Source organism: Lethenteron reissneri, chromosome 23 (genome assembly GCF_015708825.2).
Source record: "Lethenteron reissneri isolate LAM-NWPU_2019-01 chromosome 23, ASM1570882v1, whole genome shotgun sequence".
In the NCBI taxonomy this organism is placed as follows: domain Eukaryota; kingdom Metazoa; phylum Chordata; class Hyperoartia; order Petromyzontiformes; family Petromyzontidae; genus Lethenteron; species Lethenteron reissneri.
In genome coordinates, this window is record NC_083801.1 from 11,069,842 (window position 1) to 11,094,437 (window position 24,596).

General features: G+C 41.0%; 1 protein-coding gene across 4 annotated transcripts in view; it reads left to right on the plus strand.

Moving 5' to 3' along the window:
* The window catches only part of LOC133345971 (protein TANC1-like), a 113,654-nt gene that overhangs the window by 14,201 nt on the left and 74,857 nt on the right, over positions 1 to 24,596 (plus strand). For 3 of the 4 annotated variants that reach the window (XM_061557138.1, XM_061557139.1, XM_061557141.1), the window contains exons 3-4: positions 5,392 to 5,467; positions 16,184 to 16,384. In XM_061557138.1, coding sequence (XP_061413122.1) covers positions 5,407 to 5,467; positions 16,184 to 16,384 — 262 coding nt within the window. In that variant the 5' untranslated portion in view covers positions 5,392 to 5,406. Of the gene's footprint in view, positions 1 to 5,391; positions 5,468 to 6,456; positions 6,553 to 16,183; positions 16,385 to 24,596 lie in introns of those variants that run through there. The other variant, XM_061557140.1, reaches the window with a different exon arrangement.

The following is a 24,596-nucleotide window of genomic DNA, read 5'->3' on the forward strand; positions in this document are numbered from 1 at the left end:
TGGTAATACAGTAATGCCTATGTATGGGTTCTGAGCCAAATACCTCTGGTGTGGCTGTGTGTGATCTCTGCTACAACATCACTTTTTAAAGTACAGCATACAGTATTCGTTTTTAATGGACTCATCTGTCACACTAGAGTTTTCACAAATAGGGTTTACATTTATTTTCTTAAATCTGGATCTGAGTACGGTACTTAGTCTTGAGTGACAGATAAAAAGGAGACATTATAAGCCAACCTTGCCTTGGGCACACATCCTGGAAAGGTAGGATAAAGATAATGTTAATTAATTATGCATTAGCAGAAGTGCTGTAATACCTTTATCATCGCTTGACCTGATCAGGGCTTGTGCTGCATGTCAGGAATGCCATCTCCATCATCAATTCACTGCTGGATTAAGGATTTCCCAAGCCATCATGTCTAATGATCCTGCAATACAGCCGTCCACCCAGCGCATGCCCACGAGGAAGAGATATTTTCACTGAAATGACCACTCATTACATATTGCACTTAAAAATGGCTATAACACCCACTGAAATGTATCGTGTTATATTCACGTGCATTGTTATCTCCCCAAAACCATTACACCTTGAAACTTATTCTATTTGTCAATCACACGGCCTTAAAAGAAAAATATGTATTCGGCAGAATTTTGAGCAATTGCATAACAAAGCACGTGCCGTGCTATGAAGAAGGCCAATTGGCCTACACGTTCTCTTATATATATCCTTTTAAGGCAGTGTTATTGACTAATGTGTTGAGCTTTTTGATGTATGTGCTTTATTTATAGCTGCCAACGTAGTAACACGCAATGATTTGTTTATATTCATTATACCTTGAGGCTCTCTGTTGCCAAGCGTTAATTCAACATGGATCAGCAGCAACTTCAGCCCCAGGACATGAGCATGACTCATATAAAGGTTTTTGATCTGTGTTGGTGACTTGGTGGGAGCCATGCCCAACGCAGCGTCTCGATGTGAGAAGGGGCAGTTTTTAATTCATGGCTATGACCACACATTCCCAGAAATCCACTTAACCATAGTTTATAAATGTGTGCTTGCATGTGATTCTACATGTTTAATAACAAAATGTACTCTACTGCGTTAAATTATATGTTGCAAAACGGCTTCTATTTTAATGTGAGACTTATGCCCTTAATTTGAGTCAATATATAACTGTGTACATACTTATGTGTGTGGAGTGTATTTTAATACTCTTTAAGCATTGCAATAGAGCAGGTAGGGTTCACGTTTGTTCGAGGATAAGTCGTTATTCGTTGCAGATAACTTGTAACAAAGTTCATTTAAAACTACACCTGTGATAAAACATGAGGGCCAAAGGGACTGGGGAAGGCAATAAAAATTGGCCTAACTTTCTTTACCTGGCCTTGCGTTGCGCACATAATTTTCTTTGTTCTTAATTGTCGTGTTAATGTGCACATTCTCACGTTTCTCTTGTCGGGTAAAGTAAAAACTGGATTTTAGAGACTAATTTTACAAAGTGCATCAACCACATTCCACAGTAAACCGACATTGTGTTGCTGTGGAAGTGTTGTTGTATACATCAACCCAGACAAGGACGTCATCGTGTTGCCGTTTGCACTTGTAGTCATAATACGGCTCTGGGTCAAATATTTAGGATTCCCTTCGTTTTATGTCTGCCCTCAGTCTAGACTGAAATTTTCATTTGACCGGATTCACTTTGGCATGCTAAGCCCATTGAGTTCCCCTACTCTGCTTCACGTAAGGAGCTTGCCAGCAGTCCGACACAGAATATATTGAGAACATAACTTCCAAGTTATGACTTTGTGCCTTGCCAGCTGTCAAGATTGAAAAAAAACTCTGTAATGTGCACAAACAAGTAGCGTTACTGTTCATTAAGCCAAGTGCAACAATTTCCGCTGGTGTTGTGGGTTTCAATGCATGGACTTACCTAAAATCCTGTTTGTACGATATAAAGTTGAGTAATTATAATATCGATGATGTCACGTTAAACATTTTTTTACTAATGTCTTATTGTGTATGTTATAAACTGACGAAGCAACTTTATAAATGATGCTGTCTTAATCTAATCATTCCCCCAATGAGAAACACATTTTAAATTGTGACGAGATATCTGGTGCACAGCTGTAGTCCGTGGGGCTGTCCAAGAATGTGCAGCAGCGGTGCTTGCCCAGTTTTACCCACCAAGGCACCAAAGTGAACAAGAAGAGTGAGTCATTTGGTGCCTGAATTCTGGTCACACTGCCCCCGTTGAAGGTCAACAGTGGCACCAATTCCTGCCTTCATTGGCAGGTTCCTGCTTCCGTCCTGTTTTTACTGAGAAACTGCCCAACTGGCATTTACGCCTGGGTGGGGTTTTAAGGGCTTTTGTTATGTTCCTTGAGGAAGTTGGACATCACCACCCGGAGAGGCACAATGGCCTCGGGGGTTGGGCGTCAAGATGGAGATGGGTGAGTGTGGAAGGGATGTTTAGGGAATGAGCGCAATGTTGAATACACTTAGACCACTTTCTAGGGTATTTTTTCTCATCAAATTGGGCATTTGAAATCAACTAAGGTGTTAGATTATTTCCATGATTTCTAATATATTTCCAATTTTTTGTGAATGAGTTGAAAATGTGTATAATTGTAGCTGTCCAAGAGATGTATCGTTGACCTGCTTGTTGTTTGCCATAATGTATGACGTTTTGCTCCAGGGCGAATCATTGGGCATCACGCGGAGCGAAATTTTGGACATAATGCAAAACAACTTGCGTTACAAACACAAAGAAAACTGAATCGGAGAAATACAGCACCACCTTAGAAACCTGCATAGTAGGTCTATCTTTGTTTCCGACTTGCTTAATGAAAATAATTACTTTATACAGAAGATGTACTTGTGCTGTATGCGGTGGTATGTATATGGGACCACGGTGGCGAGATGTTAACTACCTAGCCTGGTTTGCAGGAACATGCATGTGTTTAAGAGTATTTGACTGCTATGCATTTCCACATGATAAATCACTTCGTTGAGCTCTCATTTGTGGCCAGGGCGCTTCTGAAAAAGAGCAGTATAGCTCAGTGGGCCTGACCTAGTAAAATATGAAATAGGTAAAAAATATATATAGTTCTGTATATAAGCAGTGTAAATAATGTATGTATGTGTGTGAAGCAGTCCAGCGGGGGAGCATTGGCTGCGTTTGGTAACGATGTGTAAAAACCACACTCAGCTGCACTTTGATTCAGGAAATGCAAACATGGCTCGTGGATGTCACAGCCACATCCTGGTGTGAAGACGCACACTACTTGGTGTGGGGGGGGGCCCCTGGGCACTGAACGTCTGCGATGCCAGAGCGCGCACAGCCATTGCCGGCTAGGGCCTGACGAGATCTCGGTTCCATGAACATGGCACACCGTGATCTGGAAAACGGGGCTGGTTCAGTGAGACTGGGAACGTCTAGCCAGCAGGAAATGACCAAGCCAGCTGGCTGATCAGTGTTAAGAGTTTAGTCTATTTTACACCATGCCAGACTATTGATTTATGTTTTACCTGAAAACACATTCGGTATGGAATCCGGTAGTGTTTGGTCTTCAGAAATGTGATTGTGTTTCGTGTTGTAGTGTAGAGGTTAGCGTGCTGCGTTACGGAACTGGTGACCCGGGTTCGATTCCCGCTAATGGCCAACACCAGTGACGATTATCTGAACCGGTCCTGGCCTCCTATAGGTCGACTCGGCCTCAAATGAGTACCTGGTGCGATGTGTAAATATCGCCACTAGGGAGACAAAGGCGGCCAGGCGTGGTGTTGACCACCCACCCCATCGTATGCCTTCATAGGTGCTCGCTAACAGCACTTGCCCCTACAGTCTGTTAAGGTTATACGGGGATTCTTTGCCTTTGTATGCTGTGTGTTTGCGTGGGTACAGGGATTGATATTTATTTACTTTAACTGTGGTATGCATAAATGCTTGTGGTATGTCTCTCAGCTCTGGAACTATAAAGCCCTGGTGGCAAAATGTTGGTAAATGGTTGATGTAAAAGACTGAAAATGGATGTGATTTTTGAAAGCTGTAAAAATACGGCCTCTTCCTTCCTCACGTATTCACGGTAGAGTAAACATTCCGTGTGTTTTCACTGGACTTATTAACTGTGCCTTACAATACAAAAGCCCACGCCGTGTTAGCAAAGGCTGAACTGCAAAGCCTCATGTAATGCAACAAAAATGTGAAAAACCTGTTGAAATTTTTTTAAATCTACTGATGAATTAGGTTGGGAGGATTCTATAGCCTATTCCATCTGTCAAGAATATGGTGTGATGACAGAACCGATTTCACATGCCTTTTGGATAACACTCGCTGATGGTAAAGATGTTAGACTACTGTTATTTGAGATATATTGCACGTTCATTAAATATGTTGCCATTTTTGGTCGACTCGCATAATTCTCACATTTGAAAAAAAAAATCTGTGCACTTTGCATACGTAAAGCCCAAAATCAAGATTTTTCCCATCATGATGGCCGGAAATATTTGTGCTGCAGTTGACCTATTCGTGTCTGCACACAATAAAGAAAAAAACACGGCTATTAATGAAAATATTCCCTCCCTGAGTCAGAACTATTTAATTATATGCCATGATACCAACTCTGGAGTGCTTCTATAAAGAGACCTGTGTGCTGTAATGTCTGGCTGAGCAATCGGTACTTTAAAAAATTGTGTGTAAGAGAGAATTTATTTCAGGGTTAAAATAATCCGTGAAGTGTATCTTATCTATTTACTATTATTTTTTTGGAATAAACTGTAGTACAGTCCCAATTTGTTCTGATTTTCTTTGGCTCTGGGTTTTTTTTATTCATCTTAGTACTTCAGTATTTAGAGAGACTCGCTGCACACAGACCCAATAGGTTTGTTTTACTTTGTTTGAGTAAACACACACGTAGTTTATGTTCATTACAGTATTTAAATTGTACTGTCTAGAATGGGGATGGTATGAGTGGTATGTGCATAAACCGTGTGGATTCTGTGTTTATGTACTCTGCACTTACCTTGTATGGCTGAGTGAATGAAGAAAACCAGTAGCTGGCATGCTGGTGTAAGGGCAACTGATTTGCTGTCAGTAGAAGGTTGGCGGACGAAGGGACAAGGGGCTGTTTTTTCCTGTGTGCTGTCTATGCACCAGGCATGCCAGGAATTTTGTTTGGTCAGCCTGCCCCCTCAGCCAGGGGATAAAACCCTACCTACTGACTGCTCCCTGGATTCCTCATACACCATTCACAAGTGCAGCATTTGACACGGGCTGTGTTTGCTTTGGACCACTGTATGCAAGCAAAACAATATATGCTCTAATTAAATGTTGCTTTTTTCCCCCTCCACGATACTTAATGTTATTCATTTTTGTCTAATTGCCCGCACAGTGATACATCGGCACCATGTTCAGAGAAAATCTGAAGACCATCCTGGATGGAGCCTTGTCAAGGAAGAAAAATACTGGTATGTGTTATTTTTAGTTGCCTTATTTATAACTGTATTAATGACCATTTTATGCTAATCGTGTGCATTCCCGTCGTCTTTGTAATTTCTATTTTATGTATACCCACGACATATTTTTTTATTTCAATGTATCAAACAAGACGGGCAGCAATTTTGAAGCAGTTAGCTACTTTTCTCATCTAAATGTCGAGAATTTTTCATAACAGACAAATAATGCAGCATAATAAGAGAAAAATAATGTGCTTTGGGAATGTGTAAAGCTCAACAAAGGTAAGTGTTTTTATGGCCATAATTTGAGTTGATAATTTATTGGTTGTGGCTTATCCTCTGAGTTCAGGGCTAAACACTGACACAGAGTGACCTTTTGAGAGCCTCAATGTCAAGGAGGGTCTTCAAAATCCTATCCTCACAGATTTGTAGATGGCGCCACTACTTAATGATTGCTCCATGGTTGCGCTATAAATCTCTCCTTGGTGCGTTATTATCAGGGATATGGTGTTGGATTCCACTCTTTGAACCCTGGACCCAAATGCAAAGGCACTAACAACAGACCACCTAGTCACACCTAATCTGTTATTGAAATTTAACCCATGGCTTCACTAATCTGTGTGTGGTACATTCGGCATGTTTGCGAGAGTGTGTGCAATTTTAACATTTCATTGCCGGTTGCGTTACACCTGTGTTCAAAAGGACTTTGATCGCTTGCAGGCATGTTGTTTCGGCGGGCAAAATAAAAGGTGTTATTTTTCTTCATGTAGAGCACCTGTGCCATGGTATAGCCCACATGTCATTCGTAAATTCTTGCTTTTTGTTATGATTTTGGGTTTAGGCTAATGTGTTGACACAACAGCAAGGAAAGGGAACTTGATAGGGTGGTTAGCCCGCAGTGCAATGTTCAGTGTTCGCGACACATTGGCCAATAGGGGAACACATGACACGGGTGAGGTGCGGTGTATCCATGTCTCGCGTAATGTGAGGCTGTGATGTCACCCGCCCTATGGTGTAAGGGCTGCTGCGTGGCCAGGTCGGTTCACATTCTGCTTCTGGATTTACTTTCTGCCTTCCAGGAGAAGCTGTGTCGTGCTGTGAGTAACGCGTATTTAGTGTGAATGCGGGTTGTATTGAAATGTATCGTTTAAATGTACATGTTTTTTGTTCATCGCTTTCAAATCTATTGTAAAAGATGCGTGCGTGTTTTGTTTGATTGTCAGGATATAATTAAGTATACAGTAATATGATTAAATGTACCATGTAGCTCGTATGTAACCGTTAATATAAGGAGAACATGATTCATTTTAATCACAGACTTAGAAAGTGGAGAAAAATCCACCTCTTGTCGTAGATACAGCTTGAGAGAAGAGTCTTTGTCGCTGTGTTCCTTGAGCACGGGCGTCATGACATTTACATTTAAACGTACTGTAACCACCCTGGGCTCGCCTGTTGCCAAGCCAGGTGCAGTAATGTGAAGTGTGCATTTAGTCATATTATAGGTGTGCGTTGTCCGGTGCTTTTTGGTTCGTTTTTATTGTAAATTTCATGAGCAACGCACGGTGAGCACCAGCCGGTGCCATAAGCAAACACATAAAAAAACAACAACCACAGGTATTGCTGTTCTAAATCACGCCACTATCAATGTTAGGTTTACCTGCGTCATTCGCCAGACTAAATACATACTTGTCCACTAAATTGTTGTTGTAGAATTACGTTATAGAAAGCTGCTGGTGCTTTTGCCAATGACTTAACATGAAGATTGAATTGCTCGTCTTAGTATTTTAAAGGGCACTGTAGACTGTCGGGGTGGAATAAGTCATCCTCGCGCGATTCAACTCATTTTATCGTTCATGGTGACGATTTGTTAAAAGAATACGTAATTTTTCGTCATTACAACAAATAGTGATGCGTATTAGTGGCTGCATGGCTTGACAAGAATACAATACATCAACATATGGCACGTCAAAATCGAAAAACATCGACTGTTATATAGGCAATTCAATACATGTATAGTGATATTCATAATTTATATTCATGTTTGGATTGTTCCACCCATAGTATACTGTCTGCTGACATATTACCCGTGTGGCAATTTCATTGCACATTTTATATCCTTATTTAAATACAGATTTGTCATTGTGTCTGCCCTGACTTGCCCAAATAACCACCACCCAAGCCCTCTTGTTTCCACTTATTGTGCTTTATTTTTCATATCATATTGTGCCTCTAAGGGGAAAATACCGAGTTAAAAAACTTTGCCTCATTTAATGCCAGGAACAAGATGAATGCCGTAATGGATGTTTAAAGAGTCATGTGTGTTTCGCACACTCGCCGTTTTTAATAAATACAATACAACAGCCACCATTCGCCACCCAAGTGCTTATTTGCGGTTACATGAGGTGTTGAAAGCTCACTGGCTGGAGGTTGCAAGAAGACCCAGGTGGCATGGCACGACTGGCATACGTACAAACGCATAAATAAAATACTAAAACGGGCGTAGATTGTGGCACAAGTCATTGCGAGCTGAAGCAAAGTGCCAGATCAGATTTTCATGAATCAAAAGCTAACCAGCTTCGGGAAAATATTTGACTCGATTCGTTTCTTGTGTTTTTTACTCGCGTCCTGAAGAAGGGGAGTTGAGTCAAATCTTTCCCCGAAACATCTTGGCATTTGGTTTGTGACCAAATGGGCTGCCACTTTACTACAGTTAGCGCCCTGTAGTTTATTCAACAAAATGTACACATTTCATAATTAATTAACGAAACTCATTAATTAACGGCCATTGTAAGAATGTTTAGGTTCGTTTCATGGAACCTTTATTTTGAAAGGATATTGGGACAATTGCACTGTCTGGAATCCAAATATAGCTTGTAAAGTTTATCCGACTCGTTTGACCACTTTTTCGGGGTTTTTTTTCTTCTCTCTAAACCTTTGTCTTACAAAAGTATTCTTTCGCTCTTCAGTGGCTCTTCAGGACACACCCTGGTCTGAAAAAAGGCTCCATAAAAGCTTGTACATTCAGCAGAGCTGTGGGTATGCTTTGTGCGCCGTCTCGTGTGTTGACTTTTTGCAACACAGAGGGGAGCTAGGGCGGGTCAATCTGAAAGAACCCACTTCTGGAGAGTGGGGCGGCCTATTCCTCACACAGCAGGGGCCTGGGACTCATAAGGTTTAGGGCCATGGGGCATGGCAGAGCAGCCTGGCTGAAACTTTTCTTGTTAACAAGCACTTAGGGCTCATTGTAAAATATGTCATCCTTTATTTTTCAGGGCCTTCCGCTGAATTTAAAAGGGTGCATTCTGCGAAGTCACTATGCGACACTACAGTATATGTTGATGTATTTGAATTTTAGGTGGGCTCTAACAACTGAACAGATTTTTGAACTTTGTTTTGTTTTTAAAAAAATGTTATACAGCTAGAAATTGTTTGTGACGGTTTAAAAAAAACCAAGAAAAACAAACAAAAACTAGCTATCGTTACAACAAGCAGTAAAAATGCTGTGTTATGTTTCAAGCACTTTGGCTTTGTCTCAAATAACGAAGCATTTACTCAGCAATGGGCAGGCCACGAGATGCATTCTTGAGTCCCACAACAATAACGCGAGTGCCATGCACTCTCTCATCGTATGGTCCGGTGGGATTTTTGTGAAGCTTTAATCCAGGCAACACTTGCTCCTGCTGTTCTGTAATTTCCCTACTGCTCACATTTAATCCACACACTGCTATTACGAAACCAATTCCCCTATACAGGAAAATGTTGGAGACTTAAACTATAACTCGGGAGGGTTTGATTAAGCAAAGCATACTTTATTGCAGCACAAGCTTGAACATGAGATAATCCCTTCTGGATTAATGTGAACATTTTACCCAAGGAAAGTCTCTGAGTTTCACAACTTTTTCAGGATGGTCCTGATTAAGATATCAGGACAAATTTAGCATCATTGTGGGTGAAACCGCAGTGCATAAGTGATGAGAACATTGAAAGCTCAGACGGACAGCTCCGAGAGCCTTTGCTATGCTAACACCGACAGACACCTTATTGCCCAGCAATGTCTCAAGAAGATTGTGGGTAAATCGACCAAGTTGAAATTCAAGTCTACATTGCAAACTTGATCCACCGTGCTAATTCTTCCTTAGCCTTGCACTGCAGAAATTGGGCACCAGCACCGTCAACAACCACCTGAGTATCTTCAGTTAATGTGATGAGCGCCACATTTATTTGAAGGTGATTTTAAATGGTGAGGGTCCAAAGGTCATTAAATTGATAGCATCATCAGTGCTGTTGGGATGGCCCCCAACGTCCGAATTTGGTGAAATGTAGACTAATTGAATTTTTAATGGGGATCTTGCTTTGTGAGTTAAGGAAGATTGTCTGATTCAATTCCCTACTTAAGTGACAATGAAATGTGTGATTGCTTGGAGTGTTAGAAATTGACCTTGAAATACTTTATTCCCTTCACACAATACTGCAAAATGGGCAGGCATGGTGTGAAGTTTGACACGTGCTCTTTTGCAGCTGAATCGTTGTGCTTGCCAATATCATGAACTGCATATCCTTCATGCATGTTTAACTAATCTTTTTTAGTGTGTGCATACGATTTTCTGTACATGAATTTCACGGTTTTAAATAAATCCAAAAGTTATCTTCAATTTAAGTGCAAGAATGTTCAAATATATTTAATCCAGGAAAAAAACCTTAAAATATGTACTCTGAACCTAAAAGGAAGACATGGCCTAAAAAAATAGCTGGCTCTTGTAGATACGTAACTGGTTTGTGTCCCAGGCTGCCTTTCTTCGTGAATGAGAGAACAGACTTTAAAATGATTGTTAAGTTCTCCGTCATCGTGTTAAAGTGACGTGACTCCATTGATGTGTTAAAATGTATGAGAAGAGAAAGAATTGAAAAGGAACATTAACAGAAGTATAGTTTCAGGAAATATTAGGATATGAAAGGATGAGGCTACATGGGGGCCTCGACTGGAGGAGCAATGTCTGTTTTCACGGTTGGTGGAGAGATGGGAGGGATTCAGAGTGGGGGTGGCCACGCAGAAGTCACATGATTTTAAGGGAGGCTGAAGCTGATTGAGATATATTGATGGGTTAACACACGTGTTGATCAGCTCGGGACAGAGCCGAGGAGCATATCTACCACGTTTATAGTCTGTGAACGCAGGGGGCTATGATTGTGACACCCAAGATCACGTGTTTTTGTTCATCGATTTCCAGATGTCGTTGATCATTTACAAAATTGGGCTTGAAAAGGTCGCCGAGACTATGACCTCACTGTAATGGTTATGAACTATTTATTGAAGTCCTTGTAGCCTTGTCACGATTCACCTTATTCAGCCCGGGGAGTAATAGAAAAAATACATTTTCAGAAGCAGATTGAAGCACTTGCTCGCTCCCTTTGCTAAAAAGGAAAAAAACCCACTGTGCATGGGGCTCCTAAAAGGTCAGTGACTGAATCACCAGGCGACTTCTTTTGGTGTATTCGTTCAGGGATGATGCAGGCTTTGGAGGTGTCCTTTGCTGGAATGCCAACATTGGGAGAAGCTCTGATGTTTTTGTGTAGCTGTTGGCATATTAAATCACCATCAAGAGCCACGGTCTATACACTGCTATTATGAAGGGCTCGCATCGTCGCAATCCCTGAGGAGTTTCGTGATGCCATAATCCATACTTATCGCTTCGTTTCCACGGTCGTCGTCCTCGCGAGTGCGTTCTCTCAGTTTGCTTCCATTTCTTCACAGAACTTGGCCTTTGGCCATAATTCCTTGCAAAGCCTCTTGCCCAAGCCCACTTTTCTTGACAGTCCATATGATGCCTCTGTGAAAATGAGCTTTAGAGCTCATCGTATTTCTCCAGGATAAATTTTTTTTATTCTGATAAAGATTCAGATCGTTTGTGCATGTCCTTTGATCCATTTTTTCCTATTTATGTCTCATTGTATTCCCAGAGATTAATTTTGAACTTTTCAGATTTTGTTTCATTTTGTTTGTCATTGCCCCTGTTTCTGTACTCCATATCATGTTTTTACTAATTAAATTTTTTCCAGAAAATATATATATTTTTAAATGTCTTCAAATGTTTTTGCTAATAACTTTAGAGTGTATCGCCTTTATCTGACTCCTATTTGAATTTATTCCAGACATCTCTTTGTAATGCTTGCAGCTATAAGTCGTTTGAATAATTTTTTACATATTTTTTGTAAATCTATGTTTTGAGTTGTGAGAGCTTGGATAACTGCATTAATTTCAACTGAATAAAATGTTTTTTATTCGTCTGCAGAAGACTGTTATCAAGGTGTTTGATATTCATTCGTTCTACCGAGTATGAGACTGATAGTATATATATGGTCAGTGGTAGGACACATTTTATTAATTCAGCTTTGCTTGTACTTGGTTAGCCTCTAAATTTACCATTATATATCCAGTTGTCTGTGATCTTCGGGAACAGTTTAAATACATTTGGTAAGAGGCTAATGCGTTTGCAATTCTTTAAAAAAGGAAATATGAGGATATGAAGGAAGAGGCTACATGGGGGCATCGACTCTGCACGGAGCAGTGTCTGTTTTCATAGAGGGTGGAGAGAGGGATTCAGAGTAGGGGTGGCCACGCAGGTCACGTGATTTTAAGGGAGGCTGAAGCTGATTGGGATATATTGATGGGTTAACACACGTGTTGATCAGCTCGGAACACATACTAGAATGATCTAAGCACCTTTACAAATTTGAGATGCTGTATTTAATTTCGGTTACTTAATAAATGTAACATTGAGCATATGGGCGAAAATAAACAAGGCTTAAAATGTAACCTATTGCAGTACTTTTTATTAAAATAAACTATTAATAATTATTTAGATGTCTTCCCATAAGTGTACTTATAAATAGTAGGAATATGAAACCATTTATTTTAATGTACCAAATAAAAAAATGTCACCGAACACCGTTTATGAACATTGCTTTAATTGGCGGTTAGTGCACCAAACGCTACACGTTTCAGAGGTTGCTCAATTGTTGTCCTGCAATCAAAAGGACAGTTTGCTGCACTCTTTCCATCCAAGGTTGTGGCTACGCGTAATTCTTTGTCGCTGGGGAATTCTGTCACAGGCGAGACGTCCTCCAAACTCGAAAGATATGAGGGCCCTCATGATAAGGAATGAATTTAGTCTGTGGCTGGGTTCTAGCACACTGTACGTGTGGCTCAAAGGTAGTGGCTCAGGCGGCTCATTGGGAGCTGCCTGGCCCCTGCAGCCTTCTGTTGACCTGGTTACCGTGAGTCGTCTTGTCACGTTTAATAATGCTGGGACCTGTCTGTGAAGATTAGTGGAATCGTCACAGTTGAGCGCATGGTAAAGAGGTTGGAGTGGTTATTGTTTTAAATATGAGCTTGCATACAACGAGTCGCTTGGTAGATGTATTTCTTTTGTTGTGAGGTTTTTATTTTATTTTTTCATTTAAATTTTTATTTCTGGATAAAAATGGAACTAGGGCACAACACTCTAAAAAGTTAATTCCATCGCTCATGAATTTTACATTGGGAAATAATCTGCTTAGAATTCCATTGGGCATTCGCTGTACTAAATTACAATTATTTTAATTTATTGTGCTTCATCAAGAAACGTTTTGAATGAAAATGATATTGTTGGCCATTAATGAAAAATCATTAAAACTGAGACGTAGAGTAGTAGAATCAACTTAAAATGTTTACATAGTACACAGGTTTGCGAGAACATTCAGGCAAGTCCTATTTGGGATCACGGAATGATTCGCAACAAGAAAAATGACATTAACAAGTATAGTACCACGTGCACGCCCATCTGATTCATTCCATGCTATTTAATATTTGCTCTTGAAAGCCGTGACATTTCGCTGGGCCTTTGAGATGCAATTTTTTAAAAATTCTGGTAAATATAGTTGTTTTCTTGAGGAAACAGCTGCACAACCACATACTCCAATCAAAATGCTTGAACACGGACCGTCACACTCATTGCAAACATGTCCCAAAAACATTGTAAAATTACACTGGCATGTAAACTCATAAGCTTTATACTACGAGCATTTGTTAGTTTAATTATTTGTGTTTTCTCATGAAAGCACTATTGAGGTTTGTAAAAATATTTTTTACGTTGAAAAGTGCCTGAAATTCCTGCAAAAAAAATGCAACACATTTTTAATGGAATGCTTGAGAACACATTGTTCCACACGAGGAGCATTTGAATATCAGAGAAGAGGTATTACGTTGGACTTCTTGTTAAGGTTTTGCTAGATTTGCAGTGAAAAGCCGTTAAACCTCTGGCACCCAGCAGGAGGTGTGGGGGAAAGGTCTTAGGTGCATGTTTGCTTTGTCGGGCAGTAAAACAACAGAGGCCACTGTAAGATTTATCTCTCCCTGCTGCAGAGAGAAGTATTTGTTTGAACTGTAGGTACTTCTGCATGTGGGCATTGTTCTAGCTGGAACTCAAGGAGACTTCATTTACAAAGCTGTAAAGAGATGTACTTGTACATCCAGGTAGTTCTTCCCATGTTTGTCGAGAATATCCGCCACCAGGTGCCAGGCCAGGTGTGTTAGTGTCCACACACACATGCAAATACATAGAGAAGATCAATCTCCAAATACCTTGTAACTCAAGGGAAGTGTCTTAGATGTCAAGTTGTATATAAAATATGCAATATTCCGGTTGAAAAGCCGTTGTTTATACTTTTGCGGCAGAAGGTGATGTTGCTGTAAATTAATTATTACTGCACAAAACTCTTAAATCCTGATAGCACAGGATGTTATGGGTGCTGGTTTTATGGGTTGTTTGTAGATGTCCCATTGGCCTTGATGTTTTTATGGTGCCGTTAGGAAAGATAGGGGCAGTCAACGGTCAGAAGTGTGCTCAGTGTGTGGTTAATGTAACTGGTTGGTGGTTCTATAGAGTCAGAGCAGTTTCAGAATTCATCTATTAAAATCGATTCTTAAGGCTCTTGACACAGGCATTAAATTGCATCAGGAGCAATATTGTTCAGTTTCTACAAATGATTTGTAAGAAATTGATAGGCATAAAGGAGGACTTGAAGAGAAAAACGTAGACCTACAGGAGCCCATTGCCATGACTGGAGATAGGGATGAGTGGAAAAAGTGTTTGTCCAGCCGTATTGTTGGCTGCCATGTGAAGACTGATGGATGAGAAAACAACTGATATGGAAATTATATGCAAATGTTCAATGAAGAGTAACGGTGCGAAACGTACAAACGTTTAATAAAAAAAGACAAACACTACAAATGAGATAGAAAAAATATGCGTGAAAGAGCGTATGCTTGAATTGAATCATGGCCCTGAATCACACGACATTCTGATTTCCCGCAGTGATGGGGAGGGCCGGTGGTGAATTGGTACGTCTTTGTTATATAGCATTTAAAAAACTAACAATTACTTGTGTTTAAATTGTGGAAATTAAGGCAAAATGAACGACCATCTTAGGCGCAAGGGTTTAATTGCAATAAATGCAGTTCATAATGGTCCAAATCGCTACTGCAAGTTGCATATCAGTAGCAACTTTATGTGGACACGTGAATGTGACATTTAGTTTTGCAAACTATTAAAATAGGCAGCCATTTATAGTGTTAATTAAAATGTCAACTTGCAGCTCTTACAATTTAAGTAACTTCTGTTAATGGGAATACATAATTTTTTTTATAATAATCAACACCCTAGGAATATATTGTTAATCATATTTATATTTAATAATTTAGAAATGTCTAAGCCAGTTAAAACCTAAAAAAACGTGTTATAACTATTAAAACACTATCATCGCAACTTGTGGTATTCATATTAAACTAGCAGCAATGCATGGAGTGAGTATTGCCTGCTGCAGGAACTTTAGAACTCCTTGTTTAGAGTAATTATACTTTCTAATTGTTTTCATATTGCAGGTTTCCTATGCTTTTTGCGGTAGGTGCATTCCAAAGCAATAACTGTGTGAACTGTAGCGCATACAGTACACACGCTTATCCCACATCTGAACGTATGAGTAAATTCAAACCTCATAACACATTTTGGGTAGAAATTGGTTTTCCGAATATACGCGAAATTGCACAAATTGAACTCTAATAAAGCGAAGGAAACCTGTATAAATCCTTTGCGATGTACTTTATTGTAATCCATATGCCATATGTTTTGCATATGGCATATATTTAGAATGTTTAATGCATGTTTATTTGCATTGTTTAAATTATGATCGGAAATGGATGCTTCAGCCATCCATTTCTCGGTTACTGTTATCTTTGTTACCACCACCATTGTGCAATTCATTATCAGTTGTGATGTAATCATGCCACAGTCAGTTGACTAGAGTCAGCCAATTTTGCCCTTCAAGGCCAATAAAGTAAGTACCACTGGAAAGTCAGCAGTGATTCTCCTGTGGATAGACTGGCGCCCCCACAATGGAAAATTTGAATGTTTCAACACTGGCTCAGGGCCACCAAGTGGAGATAAAACGCTTCAGCTTGACTTTATTGTAAGATGTTCTCGGCGATACAAACGACGTGTGAGCATCGTGCGTGAAGTCGTCACCACCCCGGTGGTACAAAGAGACCAGGACATGTCATGAGAAAAAGAACAACTCAGAGAAGACTTGTAGGTTTCCCAGGACAGCTACCTCAAAATGAGGACGATCCTGGGAAAAGTGGGACAGGTGGTTAACCCCAGGTGTGCGCAATGTGTGATGTCTTCCCTTCGACAGCTGGCGACCTGTACGGTGACCACTACGGCTCGGTGAGCGACGTGCTCGGGGCTGGCGGCGGTGCCGGCGGCGTGGAGGTGGGCGCCGGAGTTGGTCGCTCGGGTCGAGGCATCTCCATGTCGCTGCCCTCCTCGCCCATGCTGTCGCGCCAGCCCAGGGCAGTGCTGGGACCCCCGCCCCTTGGTGCCACCCGTCCTCCAGGTGACTACCCCCATAGCTCTCTGATGTGCTTTCAGGTTTTACGTTGTGATCCGGTACAAGGTGGAGCAAAATATTGGGCATCATTACGAACGACACGGCACGCCATACAACACAAAAACACGTCGGAGCGATGTACAGCACGAATGGGAAAACCTACGTGGCTGTACTCTGCTTTCTCAATCAATCAGTCATTCTTTCACGATGTGCGCTGCTGTTATGTTGCTGCTAATGACCAAGCCTAGCGGCAATGCATTGGGTTTGCGTCTTAGCGGGAACCAATTTTCAGTCGCATGTTGTTTACGGAAACTGAGACCGTGAAAGATTATTTCGCCGTTAGGGAACAGTCAAGATTATTTTTGTTATTCCTTTATTAACATACATTTTTTGGTTTATTGTTCTTACAGGCACAGATATGGCTACTTTATTTGTTTTCGGGAAAGATATTTGTGCTGTGTCAAGTTTATGTGTCTTTGCGTGGGGGGGAGGGGGTAGCATTGGCAGAGTGCTTAGTGCATTGTGCTATGAACCTGGATACTTGAGTTTGATTCCCAGACCAAACTGACATCAGAGGTGATATCAGAACCAGTCCGAGATCTCCACTAGGTTGACCCAGCCTTAAATGAGTACCTGGTGCAGTTCACATAAAGATAATTTGTGGGGGAGACAGGTGGGTAGATATGTCGTGGTCCTGGCCACACCAATCCCGTCGTGCATCTTACCGGCCTATATGGGTGCTCGCTAACAGCACTAGCCCCAACACTCATTAAAGGCTATACTTCAGAAATGTATGTGCATGTGTGCGTATGTGCATGCATTCATGAAGGTAGTGGTCTTGTGAAAATTGGTGTGAAAATTTTACCAATTAAACATTAAGTACCACCGATGTATTCACACGTACACGCCACATACCCAAGGTTAAATGCACAAACCCGCACAAATACACTAAACGTGCATTTGTGTTGCATTGAATGAAGCGCCGTATTTGTGTGTAGGTAATTTTTTTTTACTGAATTGTGTTGTGCAAATGCTTCTCTTGTAAATGATGCTGCGGTGTATGTCCGACGGACGGATATGGAGCTGTACTGACACGGGATGGCAATATATTTGACAGATAAGCTATTTTGAGTGGTTTTGAACCATCACCTATCTATAAATTTGTCACACTGACAGCCCATTTATATCATTTTATCAGGAGCAACAAAAATGCCAAGGATTAATAAAAAAATAACTTGAAAAACACAATCGGGGATCATAAAATGCTTGTCAGTGATATATGCAGCATTGTAATGATAAGTGCAAAAGATATTGTTTTACCCAAACAAATCACACGGTTTATCAAGTAAAGCAAGTAATGTATGCAAAGAGCGTGGCATAGTACAATACATTTTGGTTTCTGTTTTTTTACCGCCTTCACGGTTTGCGTACAGATATGGTTGGGCACCCAGAAGTGTACAATTTCTCCTCTTCCTACAGCGCATGTTTGTCGTGAAATTTGTCGGTTTGGCTTCAGCAGCCAAACAAAGCACTGCCCGTAGAGAGTGGAGCCGGTTTCTGCAACGGCTCCCCATGCACACAGGGAAACCACTTAATGTACATCACCGTTGTGTTTGTGCACAAGGCGTTTGGGCGTGATTTAGATTTTGGTTTCACAGAAGGCATTAGTGGATTTATTTTTATCCTAAATGTTTAGTTTTTTCGTACATTATCACTCGACACCCAAGTCATCTGTAAGGATATCTTTCTTCCTGCCATCATGCAGAGGGTCCCAGTACGGACATATGTAGAGCAGGGACCTCCCGCAGCTCTACGGTTACCCCCACTTGCAGGCCTATACAGCTGGACCCATCCAGGAGAATGTCATTCTTTCTCTGCACATGAGCCAGTATGTTTAATCTTTGTACATTGTGGTTTAAATGCAATAAACACAGAAACAGATTTTATAAACAAAGTAGATGGTGATGATCATACGATGGTGTCTGTGGGTGAGAACATCAGGAGTAGTTTAAACATCATTCATTGAGATTATCCCTGCACTTTTAGCAAGATTGGAGTATGATTATTAACAAATGTAATTCAGCACGCACTTATATTTTACTGCTTGGAAATGTTCAGCTTGAGAATAGTGGATAAACTGTTCATGAGAACACAATTATGTAAATTTTGTACAAAAAATATATATATTTTAAAAACATTTATTTTGTATAACATATTTTATTCATGTTCACTTGAAGGTTATACCAACAAAGAGTTAAACTTAACATTATAAAATGGACATTTCAGTTTAAAATGCCGAGCATGTGTTGAGGCTTTCTCGTTTTCTATTCACAGATGTCATTCGCTATTATGCCCAGCATTTATTACATTTATTCGAGACTGATGCTTCCTAAAAATACCCATCAATTTCCTCATTGTTATGCTCCCAGTGAAGGCCCTGTTTTTATTTATACTTGCATGCTGTACAGCGTGTGGCCTGCGGCCCACTGTGTAACGTCTGGCGTCCTCGTTCTGTACGGCTGAGGTGGTAAATGTTTGTCGCGTTGAGACTTCCTTTAAACCTGTTTCGTTTATAAAGTCCTGGAGTAATATTAACCAGCCACGGGAGGATCCAGTATTGTTTCTCTTTTGAGGGAAATACCTCCCCGAGCAACCGGCCCTCCACGTCCTCACCGCCTTACTCCTCACGAGCTTTCGCCAACTGCACCGGCTCCCCCCCTCCCGTCAAGGGTCCTTTTTAATTAAAGGAAAAAATGCTCTGAGGAATTGCAAAAGCGTTTTTCACATACTTTGGCATTCGGCTCATGTTACCATTTCTTTGTAGCCCTGTCTTGCAGCCCACCTAAAATCAAACGGATCGATCCACTTGTTTTCATAGCTGATATTCTGCAATACTGTAGTGTATTGTAATGTGTGGCTGTTGAGACTCGGCACATTTGTGTTTTCTGTCAAATAATCAATAGATTGCCAGATATGTGAAGATATTAAGCTGGCCCCATCACGATTCATCCCCCAGGGAATTGGTGAATTGTCCTGATTTTTGGTCACACTTCCATTCAAGAATTTATGCTTTTTAATGTTGGTTTTATTGTTTCTTTTGCATATTTTAAGATCTTTTTATTCCTCGTAATAGTGTGATCCACTCTCATTTGCATAAATGTATAATTATAATTTTATTTGTATCGCATACAGTTTGCATAAATGGTACATAATCGATTCTTACACGTGTGATTCCAAGCGTGTATTGTGAGTATGGATCGATTTTGCTCGATGAATTGATGCATTGTTACTGACATGCTTCAAACGTACAATTAAAACACTGAAACTGGAGCTGATGTTTCCATTAAAACTATTTACAAGATGTGAAAGGTCTTAGTTTTTAAATTATCATGCTGATGTTATATTTCAAGGCATATTGAGAAAAGCATTTGCCATTGCACAGCTGAATCTGCAGCACATTGTTGCCTTTTAAAGCAATGTTTCAGTCTCGTATAATGTGAGCAGCCGAGTCTAAAATTATGAGGCCAGGTGTTAGTATTCAACCCTGCATTGGTTTTCCATTAAATGAGAGAAAGTTAAAAAGCCAATCCTTTCAATAATTAAACTAAATGTAACGTGTTATGCTTTCTTCACCTCCATGTGCATCCACAATGATGATTGAGTCACAACCAATGGTAAATCCACTATTGGATGAAACAACCCCCCCTCCCCTATGCCATGCTTGTTATGGGGGAGCATATAACCTCACTTCACCGCACTTCACCGCACCGGTCAGTGAGGGCCCGTGAAGGGTGGTGGGGTGGGGGGTGCCCAGGGTTGGTCAAGAAGGGCTCCAAGACTGGCTCAGATATCACTTGCAACTGACATTAGCCGTGGCCACGAATCAAACCAGGTTTAGATTTAATTTCATTTATTTCGGCCGGAAGGACCCACAATAAGCTGTTAGGCTGTATTTCATAGGTGTCTCATGGAGCAGCACGTTGATGAACCACTGCACGACCATTCACGATACTGTGTTGGATCAATAACACTGTTGTACGCTTTTAAATAATTTCCCATCGGTCATTTCCATGTGGCCAAAAACATGGGACATTGGCAAATAAAATGAAACAAAGACTGAAAGGTCTGCTTATAAGCAGGGAGACATGCATGCTTGGAATTCCCCAGAGAGATAGAAAGAAGAACATGTGGATCAGAGCCTAAGCAAGAGACACTCTCGGGATTAGTAAAGAGTATGTAGGCTTGGAAAAAGCACATCGCGAGAAAGGATGATGGCCGGTGGTCTAGGCTAACAATGGTGTCGTAGCCTAAGGAGAAAATATGCCCAAGAGGACATTTACCATGGAAATACAGCAATCAAATAATTGTGTGTGTGGTTTGTTGCAGCATGAGACTGTAAAAGATGGCAACAGCTAGTGGAGGCCTTCATCCAGCAGTAGATAACATTTGCTAATGATAATATGCTATTCGTTGATACTTGTAGTGAAATGCAAACATTCGCGTGTGTATATGTGTGTGTAAGGAGATAAGATAACTCTGAATATACAGGTTGTGTAATGCTATGACATCGGGCAAAAGCTGTATTTGTCCAAGGTTTGTCCAAGCTCTTTTACTTGACCTTCACTCTATACTAAAGTAATGGTTGCCCAATGAGAGTATTCTACAAAAGCCAGTTACGAATTCCCCATACTATTGTCATGCATTTGACATAATAAGGATTTGTGAAACCTTTAAACACGATTGCCACCAGCAGCCAGGATTACACTTAGTGAGGATGCACGTGCCACACTTAACACTAGCATTTAGGAAATCGCAAGACTGACAGATTTGGGTGGGTGGCCCAGCTGTTTGGCACAAATGCTACTGGGTTGGTGTGATCCATTTTTACTCCATGGATAAAGCCACACAAAAATATAAAATGTTCACAGTCTGGTTAAGTTAGATTTAAAATTCTCAAGTTAGATTTTGATGGGCAGCACAATGAATTAAATCTAACTTGACACTTGGTGACACAAAGGACAATGAATGATTTTATAACTTAATAAAGAAGGCTACAAAGTTAGGCTCAATGTAATATAGAGAAAACGAAGGTGATTTACGACATGTTCACTAAACAGTTGGTTATATTAGTCAAAGGGACACAACTGTAAAACGAATCAAAATATATTTTCCATATATTTAAGGCAGTTATTGAAGGTGAACTGGGATGAAAGTGATACCAAAAAAAGATGGATGAGAGCAGTTTTGAGTGTTTAAAAATACTTAATTTACGAATGTAAAGCTACACACCATCATGCCTAAAGAATAACTGGTGTTTTTTTTAATTTGCACTGCCCACGTATTTTCACGTTCTACGCGACCGGGGTTGAGCGTGGGTGTGAGGAAGGCGTGATGTCAGTGGGACGCACGAACTGGGCTGAACGCTTTGGGATGCAAATTACTTCATCATGCAGATGTGCGTGGTGACGTCACCCATGCGCCAGGCGGCTAGCCAGCCAGCAAAACTTTTTTCCAATATAGTACGATTAGCATGTATTACCTACTATGAATGGCAAATACTGCCCTGTATATAATTTACAAGATGTAGCTTTGACACATGCTGGTTGAGCTGACAAGACTCCCTGGCTGCTGTAGATTTACTTGAGTTTCAGATACTTGTCTCTGTTGTATAGGCTTCGTCTAGCCAAATAGAAGCCATATGTTATACATGTACGGTCAAGTACTGCCATGTAGGCCAGACAGCATTAAGGTACCATGCTGCAGGGATAATTTTTAATCTGTAAAAGGGGCACACATTTCTAGAATGGAAAATCGGCTTAAATAAATATGATGCGATGATTATGGAATGCAGCTTTTGACGGGAAAGGTCCCCTGCATGGTGAGATGTTATAACCATTGCCGAGCCCTTGGCCACAAATAATTATTGATGGATACAGAGGATATACCAGTCGTTTATCAGGTGCTTGTTTAATGGGCTCTAAAGTTAACGCCTATGCAGTATTGTACTTCCTTAACCCTTTCTCGTTTAGATGACTTACATGCACGTCATCAGTTTTTCTTCCGTTGACTTCAACGGAATGGAGCCGGAAGAAAAACTTAAGATAAAATTACTTTATCGGTACCGAGGCTCCCACACCTCTTAAAAGTCCGGTCGTGTCGCTGCAGTTATCTGCAGTGAGTTCAATGTTTTTTATAACAACAGCGCTATGCCTCTAAATAAAATTAACACTGAACTGCTTGCGCGTTCTGAGATTTAGCGGTGAACGGGACCCACCCTGCAACTTGCAGTCATCCTGGAAATGGTTAAGTGCTTTGTTCTTTCTTTAAAAAAACGTTTTTGGTCTGTACGCCTGTCTGAACCACTCGCTCACATAATAATCTTCGCTGAACACGCGTAACCAGCGCATGGTGCCATTGTCCAGGTAAACCGTTTGGCGCTTAATGTTCGCAAAGAGTACAAAATGTAAAATCGCATAAACTGTGACCTCGGACGCGAAGCACGAGTCGCCTGACAACATGTAGCACATGTTCTTGGGTCTTTGGGTAAAGTCACGTAGATAGGGTCAAAGAAAATAACAAAAAACTACTACGTTTTCAGAAGACGACCTCTTGTGTTGCAATCGAAACGTCGTAGTTTTTTTGTTATTTTTGGTATGTAGCACATGCTTCACTTGTTCCAGAGCTCGATGTTTTTCGAAGGACACCGGCACTAGCCTTCACCATAATGAATTCAAGGAACACGAACACGCGGCCGGTGTTTTTTTTTTTTTGCCAATTGTGACCAGGGACCACATTTCCTGCTTCGCTGCTGCTTGTATGCGTTACTTCCCAGTAATGTTTAGCTCCGCGTTGGAATGCATTTTTTATATTAACCTGCACAACACTGAATACTGTCATGTAGCTGTTTCTGGACTCTTTGGAGTTGAGATTGTACTTTTCATATTTATTGAAGGTTTTTTTTATTTAAAAATAGTTAATTCAGTGGTCGTGTTATACTGGTAGGAACCTCCTGGTTACACCAGCCCACAGGGGATTATTGTGTCCGTCCGTCGTGCAGGAAGGGGCTGGGTGGAGAGGGGCTGGGTGGGGAGGGGCTGGGTGGGGAGTGGCTGGGTGGGGAGGGGAGGGTGGGGAGGGGCTGGGTGGGGGGTGAGAGGGGTGGGGCTGGGTGGGGAGGGGCTGGTCACCCCGTGGTGCCCTTATAAAACTCAACGTTTAACCTACTCATGCCGGCTTGTGCCCGCCCTCACAGTCGGGCATATTTACGGAATACACCACGCCGCCGTTGACCCTGGCCATTGACCGAGCAACCCAACGTTGCTACCAGCTCCCTCCACAGGAGAATGTGTTGTTTTTCCTGCTGTGGAAATGATCACAAAGTCTACTGCGAATTCACACGGCTGCCAGATTATCTTGTCCTTCTGGGTGTAAAAATGAACCTCCCCCTAACTCCTTCCCCCACGTGATTTGATGTTTCGTCATGATTCAGGACCGTAATTTAATTCCCGACTCGTTCCCCTTTTTTCGTCTCATCAGTAAATGTGTGTACATGTCATTAGCCTTCATGTAATATTAGCATATACCATAACATCAATTATTTGCACGTTCGATTCGACGCGTGTTTCGTGGGTGCTCGAGAATCGTTCTAAATCGATGCGTCGTCAAATCTGTGCTTGTTAAGAGAACCTTTGTTTATCATAGCAAAATCGAACCCTTAATAAACTTGCGTTAACAACCTTGCTGTTATGGCAGCTGCCCCTGTGCTCTCTCTAAGGTATGCCACCTAATTTGCCACACAAGGGCCCGCAGCTTGGAACACGGCACTTGCGGCATAAGGCTTCTTTTGTATGAATGCTGAAGAAAAATGCGTTTAAAATTCCCCAGGTATCCTATTGGGGGGTTGTGTGAGGGGATGAAATACAGTGTACACTGTGTTTAAGGGGCTCATTTTCTATATCGCTGGAGTAAGCTGCATTTTCTTTCATTATTGAAAACGTGATGAGAGACCATTGCACTTTATTAAGCAGTATTATGAACTGGCAAAGCACAGGGCAAATTAAATGGGTGAATAAATTAAATCTGCTGCTGAGAACAAAATTGCTGAGAGCAAAATTGCAGACATACGACACAACTGTTCAAATTATTAAACTTATTATGCATTGTATACCAAAGACAGACACCATTTTGCAGTGCATAAAATTTAGAGCAGTAATGGCAA